This window comes from Vombatus ursinus, unplaced genomic scaffold, assembly GCF_900497805.2.
Source record: "Vombatus ursinus unplaced genomic scaffold, bare-nosed wombat genome assembly UNPS02004596.1, whole genome shotgun sequence".
In the NCBI taxonomy this organism is placed as follows: domain Eukaryota; kingdom Metazoa; phylum Chordata; class Mammalia; order Diprotodontia; family Vombatidae; genus Vombatus; species Vombatus ursinus.
This window is the reverse complement of record NW_020944374.1, coordinates 1,745,515-1,771,956: the sequence shown is the minus strand read 5'-3', so window position 1 is coordinate 1,771,956 and position 26,442 is coordinate 1,745,515. Positions and strand designations below refer to the sequence as shown.

Sequence of the window (26,442 nt, the reverse complement as noted above, 5' to 3'; positions counted from 1 at the left end):
CTTCTTCTTCTTCTTCTTCTTCTTCTTCTTCTTCTTCTTCTTCTTCTCCTTCTTCTTCTCCTTCTCCCAGAAAATAAAGGGTACCAAGTAGATTACATAGCTTAATTTCTTCCATATTTCAATCATCCATACTTAGGGCTAAAGGAACTGCAAAAACTGTGCCCTGTAATTCAGGGTACTACTGCTACTTGGTGACAATGATCCAAATTGCGGGAATAGTCTCTAGAAGCAACCAAGCAGGCTTTAGGACATGTCTTATGGATTCAACATGATTTTGGTAATGTAAATTTTATGTGGGCGGGGGGGGACGAGAAACAGGCAATAATGATATCAGAGAAACTGAGATTCTTGAAAGGTAGCCAGGATATTTCCCCCTTGCAAAATTATACTTTCTTTTGGAAAAATAAATGAAAGATATTTAGAACAAAAAAATCCCCTAAACTTATTTTCGAGAAAGTCAAAAGTAATACACGGTAACAAGATACCTGTGACACAACAAAAAGAAGTTTAAAAAGTTTTATTTCGAAGATAACCTGAGTAGTGAATAGCTTGGAGCCATGTCAAATTCTTTGCTATAACAAAAAATGCCAAGAGAGTAATTTAAAAATGTTGGGCTGTCTTGCAAGGAAAAGCAAGAAGAGAAATGTGGGCCATGGTAATTCATCATCAAAAAGAGTCTGCCAAAGAATCCAGTGATCCTGGAAGATGCCTGGAGATGCAGTGTCTCCAGAGGACCTTGAACTACAGAAAATGGAGCTGAAGCTGACAAAGTTGGTATGGAGAGTGACAGATTTAAGGACATAAAGGGGGCAAGTGGGAAAAGAGAATATGAGGAAACAATGATACAGCCAGTGTCTGCCAAGACCACTTGGAAAGATTTCAACATTATTTACAAGAGGACAACATCTCCAGCTCCTGTTGGGTACCTTCCATAAAGTAGCTCAGACATATGACATCAAGGTAGGTGATTATCCTTACTGTCATCAGGACCACGTCGCTCAAGGGGTATCCAGTGCGCGTGTGTGTGTGTGCGTGCATGTGCACATGTGTGTTTTCGGGTCATGTTTCTAACAGTATATTTAAAGATGCCATATTTGAAAGGTTTAGCTTGAAGTCTGAATGTTTTTAAAAGGATGTTATTGCCTTAGAGCTTTAACACAAATAATCTATGGCCCAACCAAATTGCAATAACATTGGAAGGGATGCTGCACTTAGAGTCTGAACAGCTGGGTGAAAGTTCAAGCTCGGCCACTTACTTGTTATGTGACCTTGGGCGGGTCACCTTCATGTCTCTGAGGCTCTGTTTTCTCATCAATAAAATGAAAGCAATAATCTGTGTTCTGCCTGCCTCACTGGCTTGTGGGGGTCAAATGAGGTAAAGGATATGAAAGCATATTGCAAATGGTAAAATATTACATGAGTGTAAGCTAAGTTTAAAGGGAGACCATGGAGGGAGGCAGGAGGGAAGCAATGGAGCTTACATTCTACTGGGGGACATGATATATACATCAAATATAAGGCATTTGTGAAGGGCTTGGGTCCTCATAACTGGGAGTGGTGTGGGGAAGGCTTTCCAGAGAAGGCAGCATCTACATTGAGCCTTGAAGTAAGAAAAATGAATGGATGAAGCATTTATTAAGTGTTTACTATGTGCAAAAGCCCCAGTGGGGCTTTTAAGTTAAGCACCAAAGGTGCAGATAGAGGAAGATGGTTGCTGCAGCTAAGGAACTCAGATTCTAATGGGGAGGAGACAATACATAATCAATAATGACATTGAATCATAATGAATAATGCACACGGGATGTCCCAGAAGTCGTAGTGCAGTTTGAAGCTCTCAACAGATGTCTATAAAATGTTGACGGCCTTTGGTGGAAAGAGGGAAGTTTGGAAGGTGGAGGTTATTCCTTGACACAGCCTGCTTTTATCTTACTTCTATTTTCTATTGTGTCCCTGAATGGAATGGAAAAGAACGTGCATCGATCTGAGAAGTTACAAAGACAACTTGGACAAGATGTTGAGCTTGAGATGCCTATAAACTAATGACTCGTGTTTCCCTTAATGCCCAACTATAGAGAGTAATTCAATTGTATTGTTAAATTTAATTCAGTTAAATTCAACAAAAAGCAAGATGCAAACACATCTGTATGGAGGAGGATGGTGGAAGAATATTAGTGATATCACCTCATAAAACAGCAAACAGAAACAGAAGCAAAAGTAAGGCTAAGGTAAGTTTGGCATGAGACTCAACTAAGCCACATCATCCCACCAGTACTCATAGATGATGCTGGTAGGAGGACAACAAGCAGAAAGATTTGTTAATGTTACTGTAACTATTTTTATGATCAGTGAAAATGGAAGCACCACATTTGATTCCTATCATCTGAGTCCTAGAGGGAGAAATGACAATTAATAATGGCACTTGGGAAGAGTGACTGGACCTGATCAATGCACACTGAGGAAATCTGGGCTGGAGTTAAAACAACCTTCAAAACATCAAGGGATCATTTTACAAATTATCTTGGGAGGGGCAGCTAGGTGGTGCAGTACACAGAGCACCGGCCCTGGAGTCAGGAGGGCCTGAGTTCAAATCTGGTCTCGGACTAGACACTTGACACTTACTCCTGTGTGACTCTGGGCAAGTCACTTAACCCCAATTGCCTCGCCAAAAAACAAAAAACAAAACAAATTATCTTGGGGCAGAGAAGATATCAAAAGGATGCAAAAAAATGATGGATGATGAAAATGTCAAAAAAAGGAGGTAGATAGGATGTCAATAACTACCAGTCCATACTTTCTCATCTTTAGAAAATCTATGAGAATGATTTACACAATAACTACATTTTCAGGGTATCCTTGATGGAAAGATGAGAAGGGAACAAGCATGCTTTTCCAAATGATTCTCTGCAGCAGATCAGATCCTTACTCATTTACCTGACTGAAAGGTATGGAAAAAACAAGAACCTATTATATTTGTTTTTTATTGTTTATCAAAAAGAGACTTGGTGGATCAAAATACAGCTTATAAAGTCCTCCCTTGTGTATGTGTTAAGATGATACAAAGACTCTCTCATGTGCATATGTTAAAACCATAGAAGATGAGTAGGTTCAACAACTCTCTCATTATTACTATGAAGTAAGGCATAAAACAGGGAGATGTATACTCACCAAAGGTGTCTGCCACTGTTATGGTGGCCCAAATGGAAGAGGGATCTCCCCTTAGATGATAACATCTTCTAGAGGCTCTTGTTTAGAGGTTATATTGTGCTAGTTGCATCAAACCCCTAAACATTATAGGGCTCCCTCATTGAGATCCATGATTACTGTGAAGAGATCAGCTTAACAATCTATACACAAGAAACTAAATGGATGAAAAACACCTATTATACATACTAAGGCATGCATTTGGATAGCTAGTCCACCGAATGAGGTCATCAGTACCTGTAAGATGGATAAGTAGGTTTCAGGATTGAATGGAGGAACAGGGTAGGCTGAACTGCATTTAGCAAATGGAGCACTGTTTTTAATCATGTCTCTGCTCCCTGGTGCACAAGCTAATCTTTTTTTTTTTTTTAAGACAAATGTCCTCCCAGTGATGCTCTCTGTGGTTATGAATCTTAGACCACCATATTAATGTCCAAAGAACCAAAGTTGTAAGTGATCCAAAGGGCAATGGAGAGACACATGATGGGCACAAATAGGTTATAGCACATTTCCAGCAATGAGCTCTGCAGAAGAAATGCCATAAGGGCTATTATTCCGGAATTATCCTATAATAAAATGAGAGTGGATGGTCTTTTATTGAGAACAAGGGATAACCAGTACTCATGAAATGGAAAAAGGCCTAGAGGAATTTCTCCAGAATGTTGGGTGGACCCTCTGTGGAAAGATCTATTTGAGAACATGGACCAGCATGAGAAGGAAAGGATGAGACAGTAGAGGTAGGACATTTGTTAGTGAGATCACAGATCCATTGAATAATTCAATTCAATTCAACAAATATTTATTATTTTCTATGTTAAGATGAGAAATTAGGATAGCAAGGCAGTGCAGTGGATAGAGCTCTGGCCCTGGAGTCAAGAGGATCTGAGTTCAAATGTGGCCTCAGACACTTACAAGCTGGGTGATCCTAGGCAAGTCACTAAACCTCGTTTACCTCAGTTTCCTCATCTGTAAAATGAGTGGAGAAAAAAATGGCAAACCATTCCAGTATCTCTGCCAAGAAAACCCCAGATGGGGTTATAAGGAGTCAGAGACTACTGAAACATCTGAACAATAATAACAACAAGATGAGAAAACATTTGTGAATGTTGAAAATTAGCCCCAGCTTTTCTGGTGGCTTGTGCTGGCCCTGCTCTCATTTGGCTCTGCTGGGCTCAGTTGGGTTCCTAAAATTTTAGGAATCACAGACCAGTCTGTAACAACTAAGTGGAGCCCGTGACATTTGTAAACGAGCTTTGGCGGGCTCTTATCCTAAGGAGAATCCCTTCTTTAGTTCTATCATTTCCCCTAAACTGATTTTTCAGTTATATGAAGTAGATCCTGTCACACCCGGTATAATCTAGGCCTGAGACAATGCCTTTACAGAACATCTGGACCTCATTCAATCACAGGCTCCCAGTTCTAGAGCTGGAAGGGATCTCAGAGGCCATCTAGTCTGCCCCTCCCCCCTCATTTTACAGAGGAAGAAGCTGAGACCCAGGGAGGTGAAGTCACTTGGGCAAGGTCACACAGTTAATAAGTGGTAGAGGTGAGATCTGTGCCTTGGTCCTCTGCCTCCAAATCCATTGCTTTAAAAAAATTTTTTGTTGGTGTTTTCTGTTTCTTACATCACCATGGTATCCAAGGTATCCCACCCCCTTCCCAAGAGCCAACCCATATGGCAAATAGTATTTTTCCATTGTCTTTTTTTTTTTTTTTTTTTTTGCTACGCAATGGGGTTAAGTGACTTGCCCAGGGTCACACAGCTAGTAAGTGTTATGTGTCTGAGGCCGGATTTGAACTCAGGTCCTCCTGACTCCAGGGCTGGTGCTCTATCCACTGCGCCACCTAGCTGCCAACTCCATTGCTTTTTTAATGTACTGTGTTGCCTCTATTGACTGTCCTCATTTGATAAAGGAGGAAATAGCAGAAAGATTTCTGAACATTGAAACGTCAGTCATTTTTAGAAAGGAAAGTCAGTTGATTGTGCAAGTTGGCACTGGAGCGATCCCTTCCTGGCTCCCACTTCCCTGGCCCCTCCCCACCCCCAGTTCCACTGCTTTGTATCCCCAGCACTTAGCACAGTGCCTGGCACATAATTAGTGCTTAATAAATGCTTGTGGACTGAATGATTCCATCTTCTTGGGGTCACCAGGAGAACTCGAACCTGCCTCGGTTTCCAGCAGCCTGCTAAATAACTTCCCTGCAAGGCTGTGCTATCATCTCAAACTCCGTATGCCTAGAAGCAAACTTCTCCTCTTTCTCTTAAAACTAGCTTACCCCCACCTCGACTTCCCTGTTCCTGTCAGGGCCATTAGTCACCTGGTCAGTGTCACCTTTGAGTTCTCTGTCTTTTTGGTCCTCCCCACCCAACCAATCATCAAGTCCTATCTAGTCCGTCTTCAATATGTCTCCTGTTTCCTCCTTTCCATTCCCTCGGACAGCACCTTAGTTGAGTTCCCTTATGGAAGGCTAGGTGGTACAGTAGATAGTGCTGGACCTGGAGTCAGGAAGACCTGAATTTGAATCCTGCCTCAGACTCTTACTAGCTGTGTGACTTCTTTCAGCCTCAGTTTCCTCATCTATAAAATGGGGATAATAAGAGTACCTACCTCAGAGAGTTGTTATGAAGATCAAATGAGATAATATACAGGGAATCTCAAAAGTTTTCTTTCAGGTCTAAGTGTAAAAGCTTTGGGGACAACATAAAATATATTGCAGATCTTAAAGTACTATAGAAATGTTGTTCTTGTTCAGCCATCTCAGTTGTGTCTGACTCTGTGACCCCGTTTGGGGTTTTCTTGGCGAAGATACTGGAGAGTTTGCCATTTCCTTCTCCAGTTCATTTTACAGATAAGGAAACTGAGGCCAGATTTGAACTCAGGAAGATGAGTCTTCCTGACTCCAGGCCTGGCACTCTATCCACAGCAGCGCCACCTAGCAGCCCTATAGTAATGTGAGCTGGTATTATTTCTAGCTAGATGTCTCAGTGGATAGAGTGCTGGGTCTGGAGTCAGGAGGACCTTAATTCAAATTTGCCCTCAGACATTCATTACCTGTGTGCCTCTGGGCACATCACTTAACTTCTGTTTGCCTAATCCACTGGAGAAGGAAATGGTAAACCACTCCAGGATCTTTGTCAAGAAAACCCTATATGGGGTCACAAAGAGTCAGAACGAACAACTGAACAACAGAACAACAATAAATTATTTCTTATCACCTCACCCTAGACTATGGCATTAACCTCCTATCTGATCTCTCAGCCTTCTCCCTCTCAAATCCACACTTGATGCCACTGTCAGATTATTTTTCCTAAAATAATGCTTCTATCATATCATTCATCTGCTAAATAACCTCAGTGGACCTATAGCCTAGAAGATGAAGTCCAAACTGCTCACTTTGGCATTCAAGGCCTTTCAGAAAATTGCTCCACACTACCTTTCCACCCTTTTCTCTCTCATTCTTCCTCTATATGTCTCCATTCTGCTTTAGCCAAACTGATCCTATTCACTGACATTGCCCCCTCTCCCCACCATCCCCCAAACATCCTCTACCTAATGTCATTGATTGGTTCTGCCAAAACAAGTCACGAGATAATTGAATCTGAGAATCTCTGAGCTATAAGGGACCTCAGCAGCCATCTAATCTAACTGATAGATGAAAAAGAATTCCATCTCTACAAATATTTTGACAATCAACAAGCAATCGATCAAATGGTCATCTAACCTTTGCTTGAAGATGTCTAATGAGGGGGGACCCAATGCTTTCTGAGGCCCATCTTGAATTGTTAGGAAGGTTGGCTAGGCCACATTTGCCTCTTTGTGACTTCCATCTTGTTTTACTAAACTAGAAATAGTGGGAGGCAGAGACAGGGACCAGAAGTATGATTTCAATGGGATGGGGAGCTCCCCACCTGAGGAAATTCCCCTCTACCAATGCTGACCATCACTTGTACAGTGGATAGTCTTACAGAGTTGCCTGGGGTCCCAAGAAGTTAAATGTCCAATGTTACACAGTGTCAGAAGCAGGATTTAAACCCAGGTTTTCCTGGCTCTGAAGTTGGTGCTCTATCTTCCAGAGAGGCTAATTTATACTTTATTGCTTCCATTTCCTCACCTCCAATTCATGTCTTAGTCCTTTGAAATCTGGCTTCCAACCCTACCACCACACCACACCTGCTCTCTCCAAGGGTACTAATGACCACCAGTTACATCCAGTGGCTTTTTCTAAGCCCTCACCTTCCCTGACCTCTCTGCAGCTTTTGACATTGCTATCTACTCCCTGAAGAATCTTTCCCGCCTTAGCTTCTATGACATGATTCTACCTTGGCTCCCCTCTTCCATTGGAATACTGGTTTCTTCTCTTCTCCCTGCCCCCTAAGTATGGATGCCCCCAAGGCTCTCACCTAGACCTTCTTCTCTTCTCCCTCTAGACACTTTCTCTTGGTGCTCTCAACCCTATGCAGATGATTCCCAGATTTAGAAATCCAGCCCCTTCTCGCCTGTGCTCCAGCCTGCCATATTTTCTCTCCAAACCTGTCCCTCCTTGACACTCATCCATGTCTACTGCTGGTCCCCCAAATCCTTCCAAGGTTCACAACCATCACTAAGCATCCTTGACTCTTTTCTCTCCCCCAATTTCCATATGTAATTAGTAGCCAAGTCTAGTTGATCTAATTTCATAACATCTGGCACATCTATCTCCAGCTCTGTCCTAACATTTACTACCCTAGTTCAGTCTCTCATCATCTCTTGGCTGGACTATTGCCACAGTCTCCTAATTGACCTCCCTCTCTGTCCCCTTCTCCAATCTATCCTTCACAATACACATCAAATTCGGTGACGTACTCTCTCCCTTTATAAAAAAAATCTTCGATGGCTCCTCATTGCAGCTAGGACAAAATACAAAATCTTTAGACAGGCATTGAAGGTCCTCTGCAGTCCAACTCCTAGCTACCTCTTCCCTTTGATTTCATATTACTCCCCTCTATTCACTCTTCATTTATGTCAAACTGGTCTGCTGCTGTTCTCTGTATATACTTGTCTAGCCTCTGCTTCCTATACTTTTGCATGAGTGGTCCCCCATACACCAAAGGTACTCCCTCCTTCTTTTTATCTCACAGGCTCCCCAATTTCCCTCTAGGCACGGCTCAGGTGCCCTGTCCTGCTCGAAGCCTTTCCTGATCTTCTCAGTTATCAGCACTCGGTTCCTCTTGAATTACTTCAAGTGCTATTGAAATGTGAGCTGTTAATAGCTCCTGGGGATTTCTGAAAGCAGGACCCTAGGCTTACATGGTCCTAATGGTCAGCAATTACTTTTTCTGTAGACCAGTTCTGTACCAGCCCTGAACTGTTCTCACCCATGAGCAAATTTTCAATTGCAATCAAACTCAACTTAACAAAGAAATGCCAATACATGAAACTGACATGCTTGACATATGACATGTGACAATGCCAAGGTCTGCAGCGCATAAGTCGCTTGGGAAAGTGTGTTCATTTTGAGTGATTTCAGAAACATAGTTCAAGCATATTAAACACCGCACTATAACATCATCATAACAGTTGACTAATTTATTACACGGCAGGTACAGTGGTTAAAGCAACAGTCCTAGAGTCAGGAGGACCTGAATTCAAATCCTGTCTCAGACACTTACTAGCTGTATGAGCCTGGGCAAGTCATTTAACCTCTACTTGCCTCATCTATAAAATGGGGATAATAATAGCACCTACTTCCCAGTATTCTTATTAGGATCAAATGAGATTATACATACATACATACATACATACATACATACATGTATATATATGTGTGTGTATAGATACATATATATAATATGTGTGTATAAAATGCTTTGCAAATTTTAAAGCATAATAGAAATATTAGTTATTAATTTACAAATGTGGGGATAGAAGGGGAGAATCAGTGGGAGACACTGTCTTCAGCTCCTGATTATGATGGTAACTGAAGTCCATAGCTAGATATCCAAAGCTGACATGCTCCAGCAGGCCTGTGAGTCTAGTGACATTGATGGTGAAAGGGTCTCTAGATTCAGTGGTGAGCTGGGGACCTTATATATTTTTCCCTACAGGTTCAAATTACATTGAGATCAAGGGAGTACCCCTGATGGGGGTTCTGGCCCAGTCTCCTCTTGAGCAGGAGTCTTGAGACATTTCATTCCAAGAGGTAAAGACCCCATGCCCAATGCATTCCTACTCACTTGCTATGAAAACCCTTCCTTCATATTGCCTCTGGCATGGCGAAATCATCATTATGGGAGTGACATGGCAAGGTTCATAGATCTGGAGCTGGAAGGGCCCCCAGAGGCCATATAATCTGACCCTGTCATTTTAGAGATGAGGAATCTGAGTCCCAGAGGGGTTTCCCAGGTTTATACAGCTAGTAAGCAACTAAGGTGGGATTTGAACCCATCCCCCCAATACTCCCTGACAAATCACATGTGCTTCTGGTGAGGGGGAAGAGTAACTGACCTAAGGGGCCTCCAAGATCTACAGTGGCCTCTGGTCCCTATCTTGTGAATTGCGCCTGCTACCTTTGCTTCTGGTGTTATTAATGACTGTTACCCCAATCTCAGTTGGGTCTTCCAAACATGGAGGGCATTTTAGCTATGCTTGTGAGGATGGGGTGTTTAGTTCTTGGAGTGTGGCCCTGGAGTCAGAAAGACCTGGGTGCTTAGGAAGTTTCACATTTGGGCTGAATACCACAAACTGCAGCCATGGCAAATTAAACATGGGGTGGAGAGTTGAGAGTACTGTCTTACAGGAGGAAGACAGGGATCCTGGGGCTGGAGTGCAAGGGCACTGTTGGGGAGTCTACCTTGGGGGGAATTAGGAACAGGAGGGATTGGGGAGAAGCTCACCGAAGTCTACCATCTTGTAGCTTCCTATTTGAACTAATTATTCTTGTTAACTAGCTGCTATGCTATTAGTATCTTTTTTTAAAAAATTAATTTATTTTGATTTATCAACAATCACTTCCACATGCTTTTGAGTTTAAAATTTTTCTCCCCCTCCCTCCCCACCACCCTCCCCAAGACGGCGCACAATCTGATATAGGCTGTACATATACATTCCTATTAAACATATTTTCACATTAGTGATGTTGTAAGTAAGAATTAGAATCAATAGGAGGAACCACCAGAAAGAGGTATCAGTATCTTTTAAATTCAGTAACCTGGGACAAAGCCCCAGTCACCTACCCTAGTTATGACTTCCTCTCTCTCTCCATATATACCCATATCTATGACTTTCTTTATTCCTTCCTTTCTTCCTTTCCCTTCCTTTCCCTCTGTCCACATAGGATATGATACCCTTACCTGCGGGTGCTCTGCCCAAAGGGATGTAAATTTTGATCCCTGAAACCTGGCAAGATATCTTGGGGTTTATGGGCTAGATTTTTTTAAGGACCTTGCCTTGAACCCAGATCACTCTGGCTCTCATTGATTGACCTAAGTCCCAAGGTTAAATGACTTGCCCAAAGTCACAGAGGTAGTAAGTAACAAAGGCAGGATTTCAATCCAGGTTCCTTGATCCTAAATCTCCACTGTATCATATTGCCTCGCTACTGTATCTCCATGGTGCAGACAAACACCAAACACTGGGCAGATAGAAAGAAACAGGCCTTCACAAAAAATCCAGAATTCTAGTCCTTCTGGGGTCATCTAGACCTTCCCCTCCCCCCGCCGGTCTTCAGCCAGGACTTCATTCCAATGCACTCAAATGGACACCAGCACAATCTCAGGGATGGAAAGGGGACATTTTTCTAGTGCAGGTTGGCAGGATAGGGACTGGACCTGGGATTGCATTGGCATAAGGAACTCCCGAAGGAGGAAATTCTCTCTACCAATTTGGGTTGGCACTTTCTCTGCGATTTCTGGTCTCTGAGTTGTATAAAGCCCTGGAATTTCACACAGTCAGCACGGGCCAGAGGCTGGGCCTATGTAAAAGTTCTGAGGTAAGCAAAGAGTTCTGTGAATCTTGAAGCCATATAGAAATAGGATATATTCTTATCATTATTTTCCAAGGGTGGAAATAATATAAATAATATTATTAATTAAATTTAAAAATTAAAATAAATGAACATTTAAAAATAACTGGGCTTAAACTGGTTTTAGGATATATAGCTGTGAAAGACATTCAAATCAACAAAGCATTTATTAAATACCTCTGTGTACTAAGCTTGGTACTGTGGGGATACCAAAAGAATAAACAAAATAGTTTCCTGCCCTTGGTGAGCTTATTAAAAAAAAAACAATTTATATGGGATAAGAATGGAATTAAACAAGTGAAAATCCTTTCTTATTAATTACAATTAATTTTTGACATTTGCATAGTATGTGTTTGATCCTCACAACAGGCCTCTTTTATAGATGGGGAAATTGTGGTCTTACGAAATGGTGGCTGAACTAGAGTCTGTGGTTGTTTTGAGAGGCCAGTTATATAGGGAGACAGTGTGGTCCAGTGGAAAGTGGTGTTGAAGGACCTTCTCTGAGCTCTTGATCTAGAATTGAGCTAACATTTTAGAAAGTGCTCAGTCTCCATGTTGCTTCTCCTGATAGAATGTGAACTGTTCGAGGGCAGCCATTGTTTCATCTCTGTCTCTGTGTCTCCAGCGCAGAATACCTAACATACACTAGGTACTTAATGAATGCTTGTTGATTGGTTAAACAACAATCCGTTTCACAATTGCAAAAGCGCGTGAAAATGCTATGGAAATTTTTAAGCCCTGTGCAGGAAATTATTATCAGCAGTTTGTGCTTATTTTCACTTGCTTAAAAGTCTTTGTATTTCTTTAACTTTCTATTGTTTTCTACCTCCAGAAACCCTAGTCTATCACTGGCTGAAGGAAGCCAGGATGTTTAGCCTGGAGAAGAGAAGAATTAGCAGGGAAGCCACAGAGGCGGTTCTCAGCTTAACAGTCAGAGGTGTCTGACAAGGGAGTGGACTGCCATGGGGAGGGAAGTCAGTTTTCCTTTGCTGGAGGTCTTCAGGCAGAGACTGAATACCCACTTATTGGGTATGTTGGGGAGGGGTCCGTGTTTCAGGTACCAATTGGTTGAGTTGACCTCTGAGTCCCCTTCCAGCTTTAAGACTCTACAAAAGCATGCCCATAGTTAAAGGAAGTGTAGGAATGAGGATTCAGTGTTGCAAAAGAGCCCATGGTGCACATATACCATGTCTCAATTTGCAGCCAGATGGGCATCTTTCTTTCTTTCCTTCTCTTTCTTTGTGGTACCTGCATGGTACCACCCTCATCCAAGTGCTCTCCCCCTGCTGCTGCTGCTTCTGTACTCAGATATTGAAAACTTAATCAGATTTCTCCAGCCAAAACCACATGTTCCTAAGTCTTAAAGTCACACCTTGAAGGAGGCGGAAAGAATATTTTCCAGATCACCAGAGCTTATAATCACAAGACCACACAGTCAGCTTGTACAGTATTATACTAGAATATAGTCATACCCCAATGTCCTATAGGCTCATAGAGGTTAGAGATCATCCAGTTCCATCTCCTCATTTTACAGATGAGGCACAGATGGGGCAACTGAGGCACAGAGAAGGAAAGGACTCACTCAAGGCCACACAGTAGAGACTAGAACAGCAGCTTCTTGAGTTTTAGGCTAATACTTTCACCCGTCTCTGGCTCACAAACAACATGACAGTAGACAGTACAATGTTATGGTGGACAGTTAGTTTACAGGAACAATTTGTGACCTGGGCAGTCAATTAAAAGACATCACGGTGGGGTTCAAGATGTTGGTGGGCATCACCAAGGTGTTGATTCATTACAGTGTATTAATGACCTTGTGAAATTATTTATTAAGACCAGATTAAGTGGATATATGTTTGCAAATGCTAAATCCCATTTCTTTTAAGTGGGATTAAAAAAAAAACTCTTAAAATACCTAGAAAAATCCAAGGTTTTTGCTACCACTGGACTGGTTGAGTCCTCAAGGCCTGCTGCTACTCTACTAGAAGCAGAGACCTAAGAGGAAGCAATGGGTTCATTCACCTATGGCGATCACAAGACTAAGGAGCATTTTCAATAGGAAAAATAACTTGCTTCTTCAAACTTCCCAGAGGCCACCATAGATACATAGAAACCAATGAATGGCATTAAAATACTCACCCCACTCCTTCATCCCAAACCAGAGTCTTAGGGATTTCCAAGAGCTCCAGCTAAGACCTGAGGAGCGGCTCATCATTCTGTAGGGATTCTTGTCCATGCTGCACATAGACAACAGGGTCAATAAAGAGGCATTGGCTCTACCTCAACCCTGGGGATCTAAAGAGTCAACCTTTTGGGCGGCTCCTCCCACTTAAAGGTCCATCTTGGTGCAGGTAAAAAGGCAACTGGGGAGTCATAACCATCACCCCAGGACCAAGAATGTCAAAGAATTCTGGGTGTGGAAGAGAATTGGTTAAGAGAAGGTGGCAATGGGAAGGGGGAACTGGAGACAGACATGGGAGAACCAGTGAGATAGGTTGTAAATCAATCATGCACATGGGAAATCCAGGCTGACTTCATCAATTCAGACTGTCTTTAACTGGAATCTTTGTTAATTCAGGTGGGGCTTGGCTGAAGCTTGCCTTTGTACTATCTATGAAGAAAGGATTTGATAAGGAAATGCATCATGGGAACAAGATTGGTGGTGGGGTGAAAGGAGGAAAGGTTAGATTTTCAGAAGGAAAAGAATTGTTTTCAAGAGAACTTTGGAAGTATATGTATATGTCCATATATATATATATATTTACACACCCATATATACATATCTACTATATATATGTATATATATATATATACCCCCCATATATACATATGTACTATATATGTATATATAAATACATATATACATATATATATCTTCCAAACTTCCTCATGAATTCATTAAAGCACCCCTGATAAGAACCAGACAACATTTTGATTAGCCTAGTTGTGTTCTTGCTTTATGTATTTGAAGGTACTCAACTGGCATTTTTCCCATGATACTTTAGAATAATAGTGAGCATTATATGGTGCTTGCAAAGCATTTTAGAAATAGTATCTCATTTGATCCTCACAAACAACCCTGAGAGGTAGGTGTTATTCTTATCCTCATTTAACATATGAGGAAACTGAGGTAAATAGAGACTAAGTTTCTTACTCATGGTCACACAGCTAGTAAGTGTCTGAGTCTGAATTTGAATTCGGGTCTTTCTGATGCCAGGTCCAGTGATCTACCAACTGCACCACCCATCTGGCTCTTTAAATCAGATTGGACTTCCCCCTAGCTAGTCCAAGTTTTTTCTTTTTTTGGGGGGAGGATGGTTAATTGAGTAACTTGTTTTCTCCCACTCTCCGAGAAAAATCCAGGTATATTTGGAAGTCATCCTTGCATTGTGGTGTATTCCGAAGTAGAATCCTAGGATGTCAGAACTGGAAGGAAACCTAGAGATCATCTAGTCTCGTCCTTTCATTTTACAGAGGAGGAAAAGGAGACTTAGAGCATGGAAATGACCAGCTCTGGGTCACACAGTGAGTTGAGTGGCAGGGCTTCTGGCTCCTACTCTTTCTGTCACACCATTGCTGCCTCTCAGGCCCTGGACAGAATTTCAGTGAAGTCACATGAGGGTGCAGGTTTGACAAATAGTGAAATACCCTAAAACCTCAGGTATCAACTGTCCAATCAGCTCTGCTTCCCTCTTTTAAGTTGAAGCCTCTTTATAAAGGTAATCAATGTGATTTTTGTTTTGAGAGGGGAAGTGACTTGCTCAAGGTCACAGAAACAGTTAGGTAACAAGAGCTGGAATGTAAACTCAGGTCCAAGGAAAGAGAGAGCTGAGAATTAACTTATACTTCACTCCCCATTTTCTCATTTTGGAATTAACAGATGTGAAAATGCTGTGAAAAGTTCCAGAGAGAGGTAATGCCATTCTTTGTCACCAATCTCCAAGGATGGAATGGGGTTAGTGCTCCATTTGTCTGGGAGAGTGGGCTTGGACTGTATTCAGTCCCATTCATGTTGCTCACTGGATGGGTACCCATGAGAAACTGACCTTCTGAGGTGGCTTTATAAGTGGTGACCCTGGAGGTCGGCAGAGCTTTCTACTGCATCAGCTTTGTGATCTCCTAACTCCCTACCTTCTCGGGGCCTCATATTATCTAGGTCAAAGGATTGTACTCTTTTTGATTCTTGGATTCTTGATGGTGGTAATTGTAGAAAGGGATGATGTAAGTGCAGTCCTCAAATTGTTTTAGCTTACACAGTGAAGACTTAGGGATTAGGGCTAACTGAGGTGGGGGTGGGGATGGCAAGTCTGAATTAATGAACAGCCTGAATTATTGACTCTTTGACAATACGGATTTATCATCTCCCCTCTCTGGGCTTCAGTTTCCTCATCTGTAAAATGAGTTGGGTTGGCCTGGATGATCTTGAAGGTCTTCTGGTCTGAAATTCTCTGTTCTCTGTTCTCGAAATGCTCTGGACTTTGGTCTTCTATGTTCCATGTTCTTTAAATTGTTTTCATTGGTATCTTTCATTGTCATATAACTTGCATGTCTAAATATGTCCTTCCCTGCTTCCCCACCCAGACAGTCATCCCTTGTAATGAAGAAGAAAAGATCATTTTCTATGTTTTAAGTCCCTTCCAGATCTAAGATTCTATATTCTCTGTTCTAAGGCACCTTCTCTCTCTGTCATTCTGTCTTCTAAGATTTCTTTTCAGTTTTAACATCCTAGAATTCTATAATTCTAAACACACATTACAACTCAAACAAGGAGACAGCATGACATACGATAGTGGATGAGGAGCTGCCCCTTAGAGTTAGGAGATGTGAGCTCAAGTCCCACTTTTGACCTACACTGGCCATGTGACCTTGGGCAAATCACTTACCCTCTTGGGCACCAGGCAAGCTTCTAAAGTTTTACATTGCAGAGAAGGTGTCAGTCTGCACTGGTTAAGGGAGTTTCCTCACTGGGAATTTTCTGTAGCCATGAAATCACAGGCCTGGTACCCAAATAACTCTAATAAAATGCTTCCTAGTGGAAGATGCTTAGGGCAGAAGTGTCAAACACATGGCTTGCAACACTCCCAAGTGGGCTCTGAATCAGTTTAAAATGTAAGTAGGAAATATTTAAACAAAATAAATAAAAATGCCATAAAATGTAGATAACATCACATTTTAAAAGCTAAGTCAATATGTGGTCCCTGTTTCTATCTGAGTTTTACAGCATTGGCTCAAGGGACCTACTTTAAGGAATAGATTTGCTACTGGTACATTTATTTATTTTTTATTTATAAGGCAGGAATTTTTAACCCGAGGTCCATGAAATTAGATGGGGAAAAATTACATCTTTATTTCAATATAATTGGTTTCCTTCATACTCCTATGTATCTCATTTTACGTTCTTAAAAACATTCTGAGAAGGGGTCCATAGGTTTTACAAGGCAGCCCAAGGGGTGTGGAGCACAAAAAAGGTTGAGAACACTTGATAAAAGGACTGTTGTTATAATTCATGAAGAGATAATTATCTTAAGGAGCCATTTCCTTTATGAACTTTTCTACATTCAATCTCTGTATCAAACTTGCCTTTTGGGTGTAGATAGCAGAGAGATAAACTTCAGCCTGGTCCGTGTCTGACTTTTCAGAATTAGGGGTTCCAATGGAAATCTCCGCCACCACCTTTATTTATCTTTTTAAATGCCATTTGCTAAGGAGGGGGCAAAATGGACTTGTTTCATTGGCTGTCCCTTCCCTTGCCTACCCTCTGATATGCCAGAACACAGCAGGTGGGAAACAGAAAGAGGAAGAAGGCGAGCAGATGGATAATCCACCGACTGGATAATCAGGCCCTGAGTAGTCCAGATGTGACAAGTACACATGATGTGAAAGGTAGATTAACATCTTGCAAGGCCATGTGGAAGAGTAACTGATCTAGGCTGCTGAGCAAGGAGTATTGTGAGCTTGGGGATGGTGGAAACTTTTAGGACACAGTAGGAAAGAATGGTAATTTAAAAAGTCACTAGCGGCATGGTCAAGGCTTGATGACTTGGAGGCAGGGGACTAGTAAGAAACTGCCTTGAGAAAAACTTCTAAAAGAAGTATGACTCCCTTCCCTGAAAAAAGTTCCAGTCACATACATGATTTGTAATCACAGCCTGCCCAAAGCTTTTGGGGGTGGAGCTTGAAGGTGCTCTCCCCAAGCCAACCTTCATCATCATGCCAACGCATCTGGATAACAAGAAGAAAGCTCGCCATTTGGATGTTTTGTCTAACTCTTAGCAAATGGCTGGATGTTTGGGAATATCAATGGGGGAAAGAGTAGGAGACCTGGGTTCTAGTCCCGACTTAGCCACTCACTGACCATATGACTTTGATCAAGTCTGTTTCCCTCTATTTCCCCATTCTAAAAATTTGGGAATTGGGCTAGAGAGGATGTCTAAGGTCCCTGACAGTCTGTGAGACCTGAACATTTCGACCACATAGACAAAACATTCTGAATGAGAGGTCAACGTTTCTGTCTTCTCATCCAGATGTTTTGGTGTTATCTGGCGTCAACATCTCACATTGAGCATGAATGAGGCATTCATGAGAGCCACTGACTTGGTCAGTTAGTACCCAGAGTTTCACTTGGCAATTCACATGAATGATGTAAAAAGGGCCCCTGGGTCCTGTTAGTTTCAGAAGAAGAAGATCAGTAACCAGGTAGTTGGTTACTTTGGGCAAGAGGTTAGCCATACCCAAGATAGGGCTTTACCTTTTAATGCCTTCCACCCACATTGTGGTAGAGATGGAGTCACTGCCTTTTGTCACATAGTAACACCTTGATTAACCAGAACACTTTGGGAATGGGGTATTTAACAGGAGCAGAATTTTCTGGTGACCTAAGCATGACAATTGGTGCTCTTTCTTTTAGCTGCTGGAAATTTTCTATAATTTTTCAGGGTTCACTTTTTTCCTTACTAAAATCAGTCCAGTGACTAGGTCTGAATCTTTCCTTATTGGGGATTGGCTAGAGCTTCGGGGCCATTCTTCAGATCATCAGTGATCTGTGCCAGGCACCAGAGATGGAGATAGAAATGGTGGAAGAGTTGGGCTGAGCCTGGAAAATGATTTTTCTGAAAACAAAATCTTGGCTATATATTTTCTTTTTCTGCACAATTTGCTGGTCTTGTCTAAGTGGATCCCAGGGAGAACATTTCTTGTTGACTGAAGGACTTGTTGATTAGTTTCTGGTTAATTGAGGCTTTACTATAAAAATCAGAGCCAATGCCTTGACAGACTGCATGTTATGAAAAGGCATCTTGAAGCTTGTATGGGGGGATGTATCATAGACCTTAGGGTAGCTGTAATATTTTGATTAGACAAAGACTGGTCTTCCATAATTTATTGGAGTCTCACATCTCGGGCCACAGTGGGGGCCCGAGTTGAGGTTCTCACTCCTACTTACCGAGCATTTTTTTCCACCAGTGGGTCATTTGGTCCTGTGGCTTCTGAGCTTGCCCCTATCCCTTGCTGTTTGGTTGATCACTATTCCTGCTAGCCCTGATGAGAGTTACTGAGCCAAAGGAATGCCAAGTAAGATGGGACTTCTCACCACTATCTGGATCACACCTACCTGAGCCAGGAACGGGTCTAAGGAGAGGACAAATCAGGAAGTGATACCACATACAGCAACCGAGTTATGCAACATCCCTGCTAAAATCTACAAAATGCTTCATACAGCCTAAACCCGGGGTGGCCCACTGAAGAGAAACTCTCCCCCCACTTAACTTGAAGCAGAGCCCATTGTTTTTGCTGTCAAGTTAAATGGGGGTTGTCTTCAATTGGCCATCACAAATAGAGAGCAATATGTTATCACTTCATGTTCATCTTCACAACAGTCAGCCCTGATTGGTTAGCCAACCAACCAAGTTCTAGTAGCATGATGTCCTGGGAGAAAAAGCCCACGAGCTGTCATTTCAATGTCCAGGGCTGTTTTCATGGCTACTACCACTTGGCAAAGGTGGACAGGGACTGCCTCAGGGGCAATCTCTGGACCCTTACCAGCCTAGGCTGCTAATGGCCTTCACAAATCAATCCTAATGGGGGTGGGGAAGAGGAGGGGGAAAAGGGAGGAAGTCAATATGGTTGGGGAATGTCTGTCTGGGAGTTTAAGAAGGGACCCAGTTAGATCAAAATCGATAGCAGCGCCACGAGCACTGTCCGGGTTCAAAAGCCACCGGACTTTTGGGTGCATCTTGCCATACAGTCTCCTCAATAGTAAGATAACAGTCTTGCCGATTACTCGTCACTAAGGGTACCCGGTTGTGGTGACATTGAGGCTGACCTTGGAGTCACCGCCCCCGCTGCCGCACTCTCCTTTGTCGTACCACCATTTGTTTTTCAATTTGTCCAAGAGGCCTTGCTCATTCAGTTTTAATACTGCCAGGTTAACAGCATTTCTTGAAACGATAAAACATAACTTGTAAGAAAATGCACAAATGCTTAGGAAATCGTTAACGTATAAAAAAGGAGCACAAGAGGACAAATTGGCGAAATTGCACAGAACGGGGAGCTAGAAAAATGTCTGTACAGCAAATACAGGGTTAAATATTGGAAGGTGGCATGTAGGATAACGTTTGCTCAAAACTGAAGTGTGCGGGATGGGGAAATTGTCTTTGAGAAAAAAAGTAACTAGACTGCCACATCCATGCAATTAACATTCGTCACACATGGCACCATAACTTGGCTTTTACCATTTAAATTGAAAAAGCCGTTGAACTGTAAAATTAAAACAGCAACAAACAGTCAGAGAGGACAACACAGAGAGAACATTGAAAAAAAAAAAGGATGCATTAAATAGATGAAACCATCATTTACCGTCTTATTTAACTCCATGGAATAGTGTAGATTTTTAAACTGTTAAGTTACCTCAAAATCCACAAGAAAGAAAATGACAACAAAGTACATCAGGGTAGGTGGAATACTATAACAACATGGATATTGTTATATTATTCCACCCACCTTAATGTTGAGCCTTTAGGGGTTGCCACACCATAGCCTTTGGAATCCAGATTTCCACCAACTTTCATGGTATCACACGGCTTTCTCTGCTCAATATACTCGTTCATGGTTGACTCCAGCAGGAAGGCGAACTTTCCTTTGGACTTCCGCACTCTGGCCACACCGTCAGCTGTGGTTTTGGTAAACACTGATGGTTCGGCTGATTTCATGTACGACCACATTTTCTCGTAGACAGCTATTTTGGATCGCTGTAATCAATGAGAGATCAGTGCATAGAATCAGATTCTCATAGTTCAAATGGACCTCAGGGGTCATCCAGCCCAACCCCTCACCCGATGTACTCTGTGACTGCTTCCACAGGTGGTTCTACAGCTTCTGTTTGAACACCTCTAGCAACAGAAAGTTTACTGCTTCTCCGGAAGGCCATTTCTGTTTTGGGACAACTTTGTTGGAAGCTCCTCCTTATATCAGGTCAGAATCTGCCTCCTTGTAACTTTCCTCCATTGGTCCTAGCTCTCCTTGCTAGAGCTACTCATGCAGAACAAATCGGAGCCCTCTTCCTGATTGACAGCCCATTAAACATTAAAAAGTCCTGATCACATCCCCCTTCAGTCTTCTCTTCACCTGGCTAGATCTGGCCATTTCCCTCGACCCTTTTTCAACAGTAGAAAGAACACTGACTTTGAAGCCAGAGCACCTAGGGTCAAATCCTGCCTCTGACACTTATTACCTGTGTTACTTTGGGTAGGTTGCTTCCCCTCCCTGGGCCTCAGTTTCCTCTTCTATAAAATGAGGGAGTCCTTTCCAACTATAGATCTATGATTCTGGGTATGACCTTAGGCATGCCACATAACTTCTATGGGCCTCAGTTTATTCCTCTGTAAAATTAGGGGGTTGGACTAGATGGCCTTAGAGGTCTCTTCCAGCTCTTGATCTAGGATTCTATCATAACATATGATTCTATCATAATCATAAATGATTAATCATAATCATTCTATCATGATCATTCTATCATATCATTCCATCATTCTAGAGGGTTCACGTGAGCAAGTACTGCTATTCCAGGTCTCGCACATGCTAGTCTCAGGGAAGCTGGTGTAAATCTAAGTCGTTTTGGAGGAATCATGAGTTGTCAGGGCCAGACTATCATGGATAGGGGACCTTTTAAACTTGGCGCTCCCAACTACCCATTGAGGCCCGCTCCCATCTGGCTCAAACCCATATTTCTGTGCTTTGCATTTTACCCAAACTGGCCAACGTTCTCGTCCCCCTTCCTAATGCTGCCTTCCTTCCACCTCTGCCTGTGTTCATACTGTCTCTCATGTTTGGAACAGCAAACACCGCATGAGTCTAATTGGATAAATATACACACACTAGACTAATGAGACAAGAACTACCACCCACAAAAAAGAGCAGAGCTACTGAATAAAGGTAGCCAGTTCCCAGAAAACCATAGAGAGCCTGGGGTGAGCATGGAGTTGCCAGTGCCTGGTCCTTATTGTTGAACAGGATTAAGCAAGTGGACTGAAGTGTTCTCCAAGGTTACAGATAATAAGATTTCTGAGGGTAAAGTCTATATTGTTTCTATCTTTGCAAGCCCTGGATTGAGCACAGGGCCTTTTGCATAGTGGGTGCTTAATAAGTATTTGTTAAATAGATGAATGGAAAATCCTGGCATTGGGGGTCATGACTTTGAATGAAATTTTTTGATCTATTATCAAGATCTCTGTGAAAGATGAGGTGCCATGTTCTATTGGGGCATGATGGTAGTCACTGGTCATCCCCAGAAGACGAAGACCACGGGGCAAAATAGTAAACCTGGGTTTAGGTAAGCCTCTGCCTCTTATTTATCGTGTAACCTTGGGCAAATGATTTCATCTCTCTGAGTCCTAGTTTCCTTCTAAGAGGCAGTGCAGTCTATGGGTCAGACTAGATGGTCACTGAGATTCCTTCTAACTCTCAAATTCTGTGATTCTGGTATAGTAGAGAAAACACTGGACTTGTTGGAAGGAGGGAGCTGCTTCAAACACAAATCTAATTGTTGTGATATTCGTCGATGTTTCAAGCTAATATCTCTGTCTCTGTAATCCATCTGCTGAGGAGAGCATGTCTAATCCCTCTTTTGCATGATGATCCTGGAAGAGAGCTCTAATATCTCCCTAAGGTCTTCTCTTCCCCCATTCCTTCAATTGATTCTTTTATGGCATGACCTCAGGACCCTTCAGCTTATCTATGCCCTTTTAAGGACTGTCATCCTAACTTCTAAAGCTTCCGAAATTGGTATCCGAGCTTCAAAAACGTTTCTAATTTTTGCCTTTAAGTTTTGCTATGTTAGTAGCAGTCGGGTAGGAGGAGAAGGGGCCAGGCTAAGGCAGATGCTGTCACACAGTGCATATCCACAGCAGGTTGTAGTGAGGCTCAAATGTTATAATGTATATAAAGAGCTTTGGAAACATTTACAATGCTGTATGAGTATCAACTATTAGTTTGGTGACTTACAGCCTAATTCAGTATGGAGGGGCTCATCACCAAGGTAGCCAGTAGGGCCATGATACACACACACACACACACACACACACACACACACACACACACACACATTTGTAATGGCAGATATTGAAGACTAGCTGCCAAGTGATAGTGGTGTTACGATCTATATGAGAGACAAGTCACGTCAACGAAATCACGAATCTTTGAAATATTAAAGTAATAGAAGCAATTGTCATTGTTGTCATCATCACCATCATCAACAAATTGTTTGATCTTGGGCAAGTCACTTCCCCTCCCTGGGCCTCAGTTTCCTCCTCTGTAAAATGAGGGGGTTGGACTAGTTGGCTTCTGAGGTCCCTTCCAGATCTAGGCAGCTATGTGATAGAGTGCTAGACTTGGAGTCAGGAAGACCTAAGTTTGAATCCTACTTCAGATACTTATTAGCTAGGTGACCCTTGGTGACAAATTTAACTTCTTTTGGCCTCAGTCTTTTCATCTATAAAATGGGGATAATAATAGTACCTGCCTTTCAGGGTGGTTGTAGGGATCAAATAAGATAACATTTGTAAAATTCTTTCTAAACCTTAAAGCACTCTTTGAATGTTGGCTAGCTAGGTCTAGGTTCATATGAGCCTATGAATTAGCTCCAAATTCAACCTGACTATCCTCTTCTAGCCATGCTTTCCTATCTTGTCTGAAAACAGTTAGCGTTCAGTACTCCTCAAATGTTTTGCTAAAATCAAGGGATACTACATCTAACTCCTTAGCTACCAGCCTCGTTACCTTGGTAACAAGGGAAATGAGGTTAATTTGGCATGACTTGCTCTAAGTGAACCCATGCTATTTCCTAGTGATTACGGTTTCCTTTTATAAACATTCATAAATAATCTGATTACTGTTCTGTTCCAGAATTTCCCTGGGGATCAAAATCAAGTTCACCAGTTGAGTTTCCAAAATTTCTTCTCCCCTGCCTTCTCTCTTCTCCCTTTAAAAACTGGGACATTTGTCCACCTTCAGGCTTCTGGTACCTCTTCTACTCTACCTGATCGACACTAGCATTTCTGTGACCACATGTACAGATTCTTTTAGGACCCCAGGTATAATTCATCTGGACCTGGAGAGCTGAACTCATTTCCAGCAGAAGCGGCCAGCCAAGTGACCTCTACCTAGTCTTTAGATGGTGATTCCATCCTTGCCAGTCAGAAGGTCATTCTCTATGATAGGGAAGTATTTGTGTTTCTTTTTATTTACCCTACAACTTTCAAGCTCAGGGTTGGAGTCAGAGTGAGTCCTGTAGCTCTAGTCCTCTACTTCAGTGGACAAGATTGTGTTCCCCTTCTTATTTCCTTCCTGATTTTATAGACTTGGATCATATGTCTTCTCAGCCTTCAGCATTCCAGGCTAGAGTCCAAAATATAAAAATATTCTCATAATAATCATAGCTAACACTTATATAACATTTTAGGGTTTGCAAAATGCTTTACAAACATTATCTCATTTGATCTTCACAACAACCTTGGGAGGCAAGTGCTATTACATTTTACAGATGAGGAAATTGAGGCATTGAGAGGTGAAGTGACTTGCCCAATGTCAAAATCTAGTAAGTGTCTGAGGCAAGATTTGAACTTTGGTTTTCTTGACTCCAAGTCCAATCCTCTACCCATTGTCCTCTTTTACTACCCTCACTGAAAAGCTTCTTCAGATGCTTAAATTCATCCTGTTTCCTTCTCTCACTTAATGTCTCTCTCGGTCCCTTGGCCACGCCTTCCTCTATGTTTGCCATTTGGCCTGCTCAGTCCCATCTTTGGGGCACAGCCTGCTCTCAGAAATCATTAGGATGTGTTTTGTCTTCTCTTATCCTGTCTGGTTCGGGCAGGCCTTGGCATGCCAGGGGTCAGTACAATTTCCTTCTCCTGCCGTTTGCAAACAGGCCTCTGCTTCCAAAGAGAAATGTCTTAGCCAAGGGCAGAGGGGTCCCTGAATTCCTCTCCAAGGATGCTACCGTTTGGATTAATTTACTTCATCATTTACTCTAGCTCTTGGATCACTGATGCAAGTGAAAAGGTTTAGTCCTCTTAGTAAGGAGAATAAATGACCAGGTTTGTCAGGTGCCATTAAATGGGTGCTGTGCTGAGAAAAAAAAAATTAAGGTATGCAGTAAGTGAAAAGTTAGTTAATGGTGGATGTGATCAGTCCCTGGTCAGCGACTGAATTCTGGGAGATGTCAGAGGGCAAAAGGAAATGGTGTAGAAGTGGGGAAAACAAAGCTGGAGCATTTATCTCCCTAACTGGGATTTAAGTAGCAGGACAGCATTTGTTCTGGAAAAGGGAATAAACTCCCGGGCATTTTTTTTTCCGGTCTGTCTTATTTTGGCTGGACTACTGAAGGCAATAGAAAGGGATTGGATCTCAGCTCACTCATCTGGGGGAAATTAAGAAAGATGGGCAGGACACATGGCCTGTTTAATTCCTTTCCCATCTGCCATGATTCATTTATTTCATCCCACCATTTTGTGCCCAAGAAGGTCCAAACAGTGACTGTGCAGTCGTGGCCAAGAGAAATTTATAGGCTCTCAGACCTAGAGCTGGAAGGGATCTCCAAGGCCATCTAGGCCAACCCCCTCATTTTCCAGAAGAAGGAACTGGGGCCCAGGGAGGGGAAGGCACTGGCCCAAGGCCACACAAATTGCTGGTGATGGTAATGGTGATGATAATGATGATAGGCTTAGAGCTGGAATGGCCCAATTCTTTTAGCTAATTGATCAATGAGCATTTATTAAGTACTTATTAGGTCCTGCTTGGCAATTGCCAGAGGAGATTCACAGAGGAGAAAGGTAGAATCAACACTGGACCTTCCATATTAATGGAGGAATGAGGGCAAGGATGCTATCTTATCTGCACACAATGGTGGCTTAATAAATGGTCATTGAATCAAATGAATGAAATGAATAAATCATAGCCCAAATAATTCTAAATAGCACAGAATTAAAAAAATAACACTTTGACTTTAGAAAATGTGCTCTCTGAATTGCTGATTCTCTTCATCTTCCAAGCCACTATGGCCCTTGGCCCACTGGGCTTTGCCATGTGCCCCGCTGCTAAGCTCTCTGAATCATCAAGCCTTGTTGTCTGCCCTGTCACTGCACCCTCCTATGTGTGTAAGGCCCTTGAGGGCAGGGATACTTGGCTTTTGGATCTCCAGTGCTTAGCACAGTGCTTGGCACATAGAGAAATAGACTCCCATTCATTCATTCCTTCATTTATTTGTCCAACACGATTGTGTGTGTGTGGGGGGGACTTCCAAAGTGCTTCGTAAATGTATATTTCATTTACTCCTCATGAGAACCTTATGAGGTGAGTACCATGAATATTATTATGCTTGTTGTATAGATCAGGAAACTGAGGTTAAGTAAATCGCCCATGATCACACAGTTAGGGAGCAGATAGATGTGAAATTCAAACCTAAGAGTCACTGTCTATAGGTCCAGCATTCTTTTCACCACACCATGCTCCCTCTCATTTCCCTTGCCATTTAGGGTTTGTTCAGGCCAATACAACCAAACATCCACTTATCTGAACTCTCAGGGAATGGGAAATTCTGGGTAATGGAATTTCCTCACTGAGGACCAGCCCCTTTTCTTTCATTTTTGCTTGTGGAATGCTTACATTCACTTTTCTGTCTTTATAAATAGAATCCTTTGTCCATGGTGCTGAAATCCAGGGGTCACCTTCTGCCTAAACCCCCAATCTCTT

At 42.3% G+C, this 26,442-nt stretch overlaps 1 protein-coding gene across 3 annotated transcripts in view; it reads right to left on the bottom strand.

Moving 5' to 3' along the window:
* Positions 1 to 26,442, bottom strand: part of GRIA3 (glutamate ionotropic receptor AMPA type subunit 3) — a 278,796-nt gene that overhangs the window by 17,092 nt on the left and 235,262 nt on the right. For all 3 annotated transcript variants that reach the window (XM_027838756.1, XM_027838764.1, XM_027838747.1), the window contains exon 13: positions 20,200 to 20,447. In XM_027838756.1, coding sequence (XP_027694557.1) covers positions 20,200 to 20,447 — 248 coding nt within the window. The remainder of the gene's footprint in view (positions 1 to 20,199; positions 20,448 to 26,442) is intronic.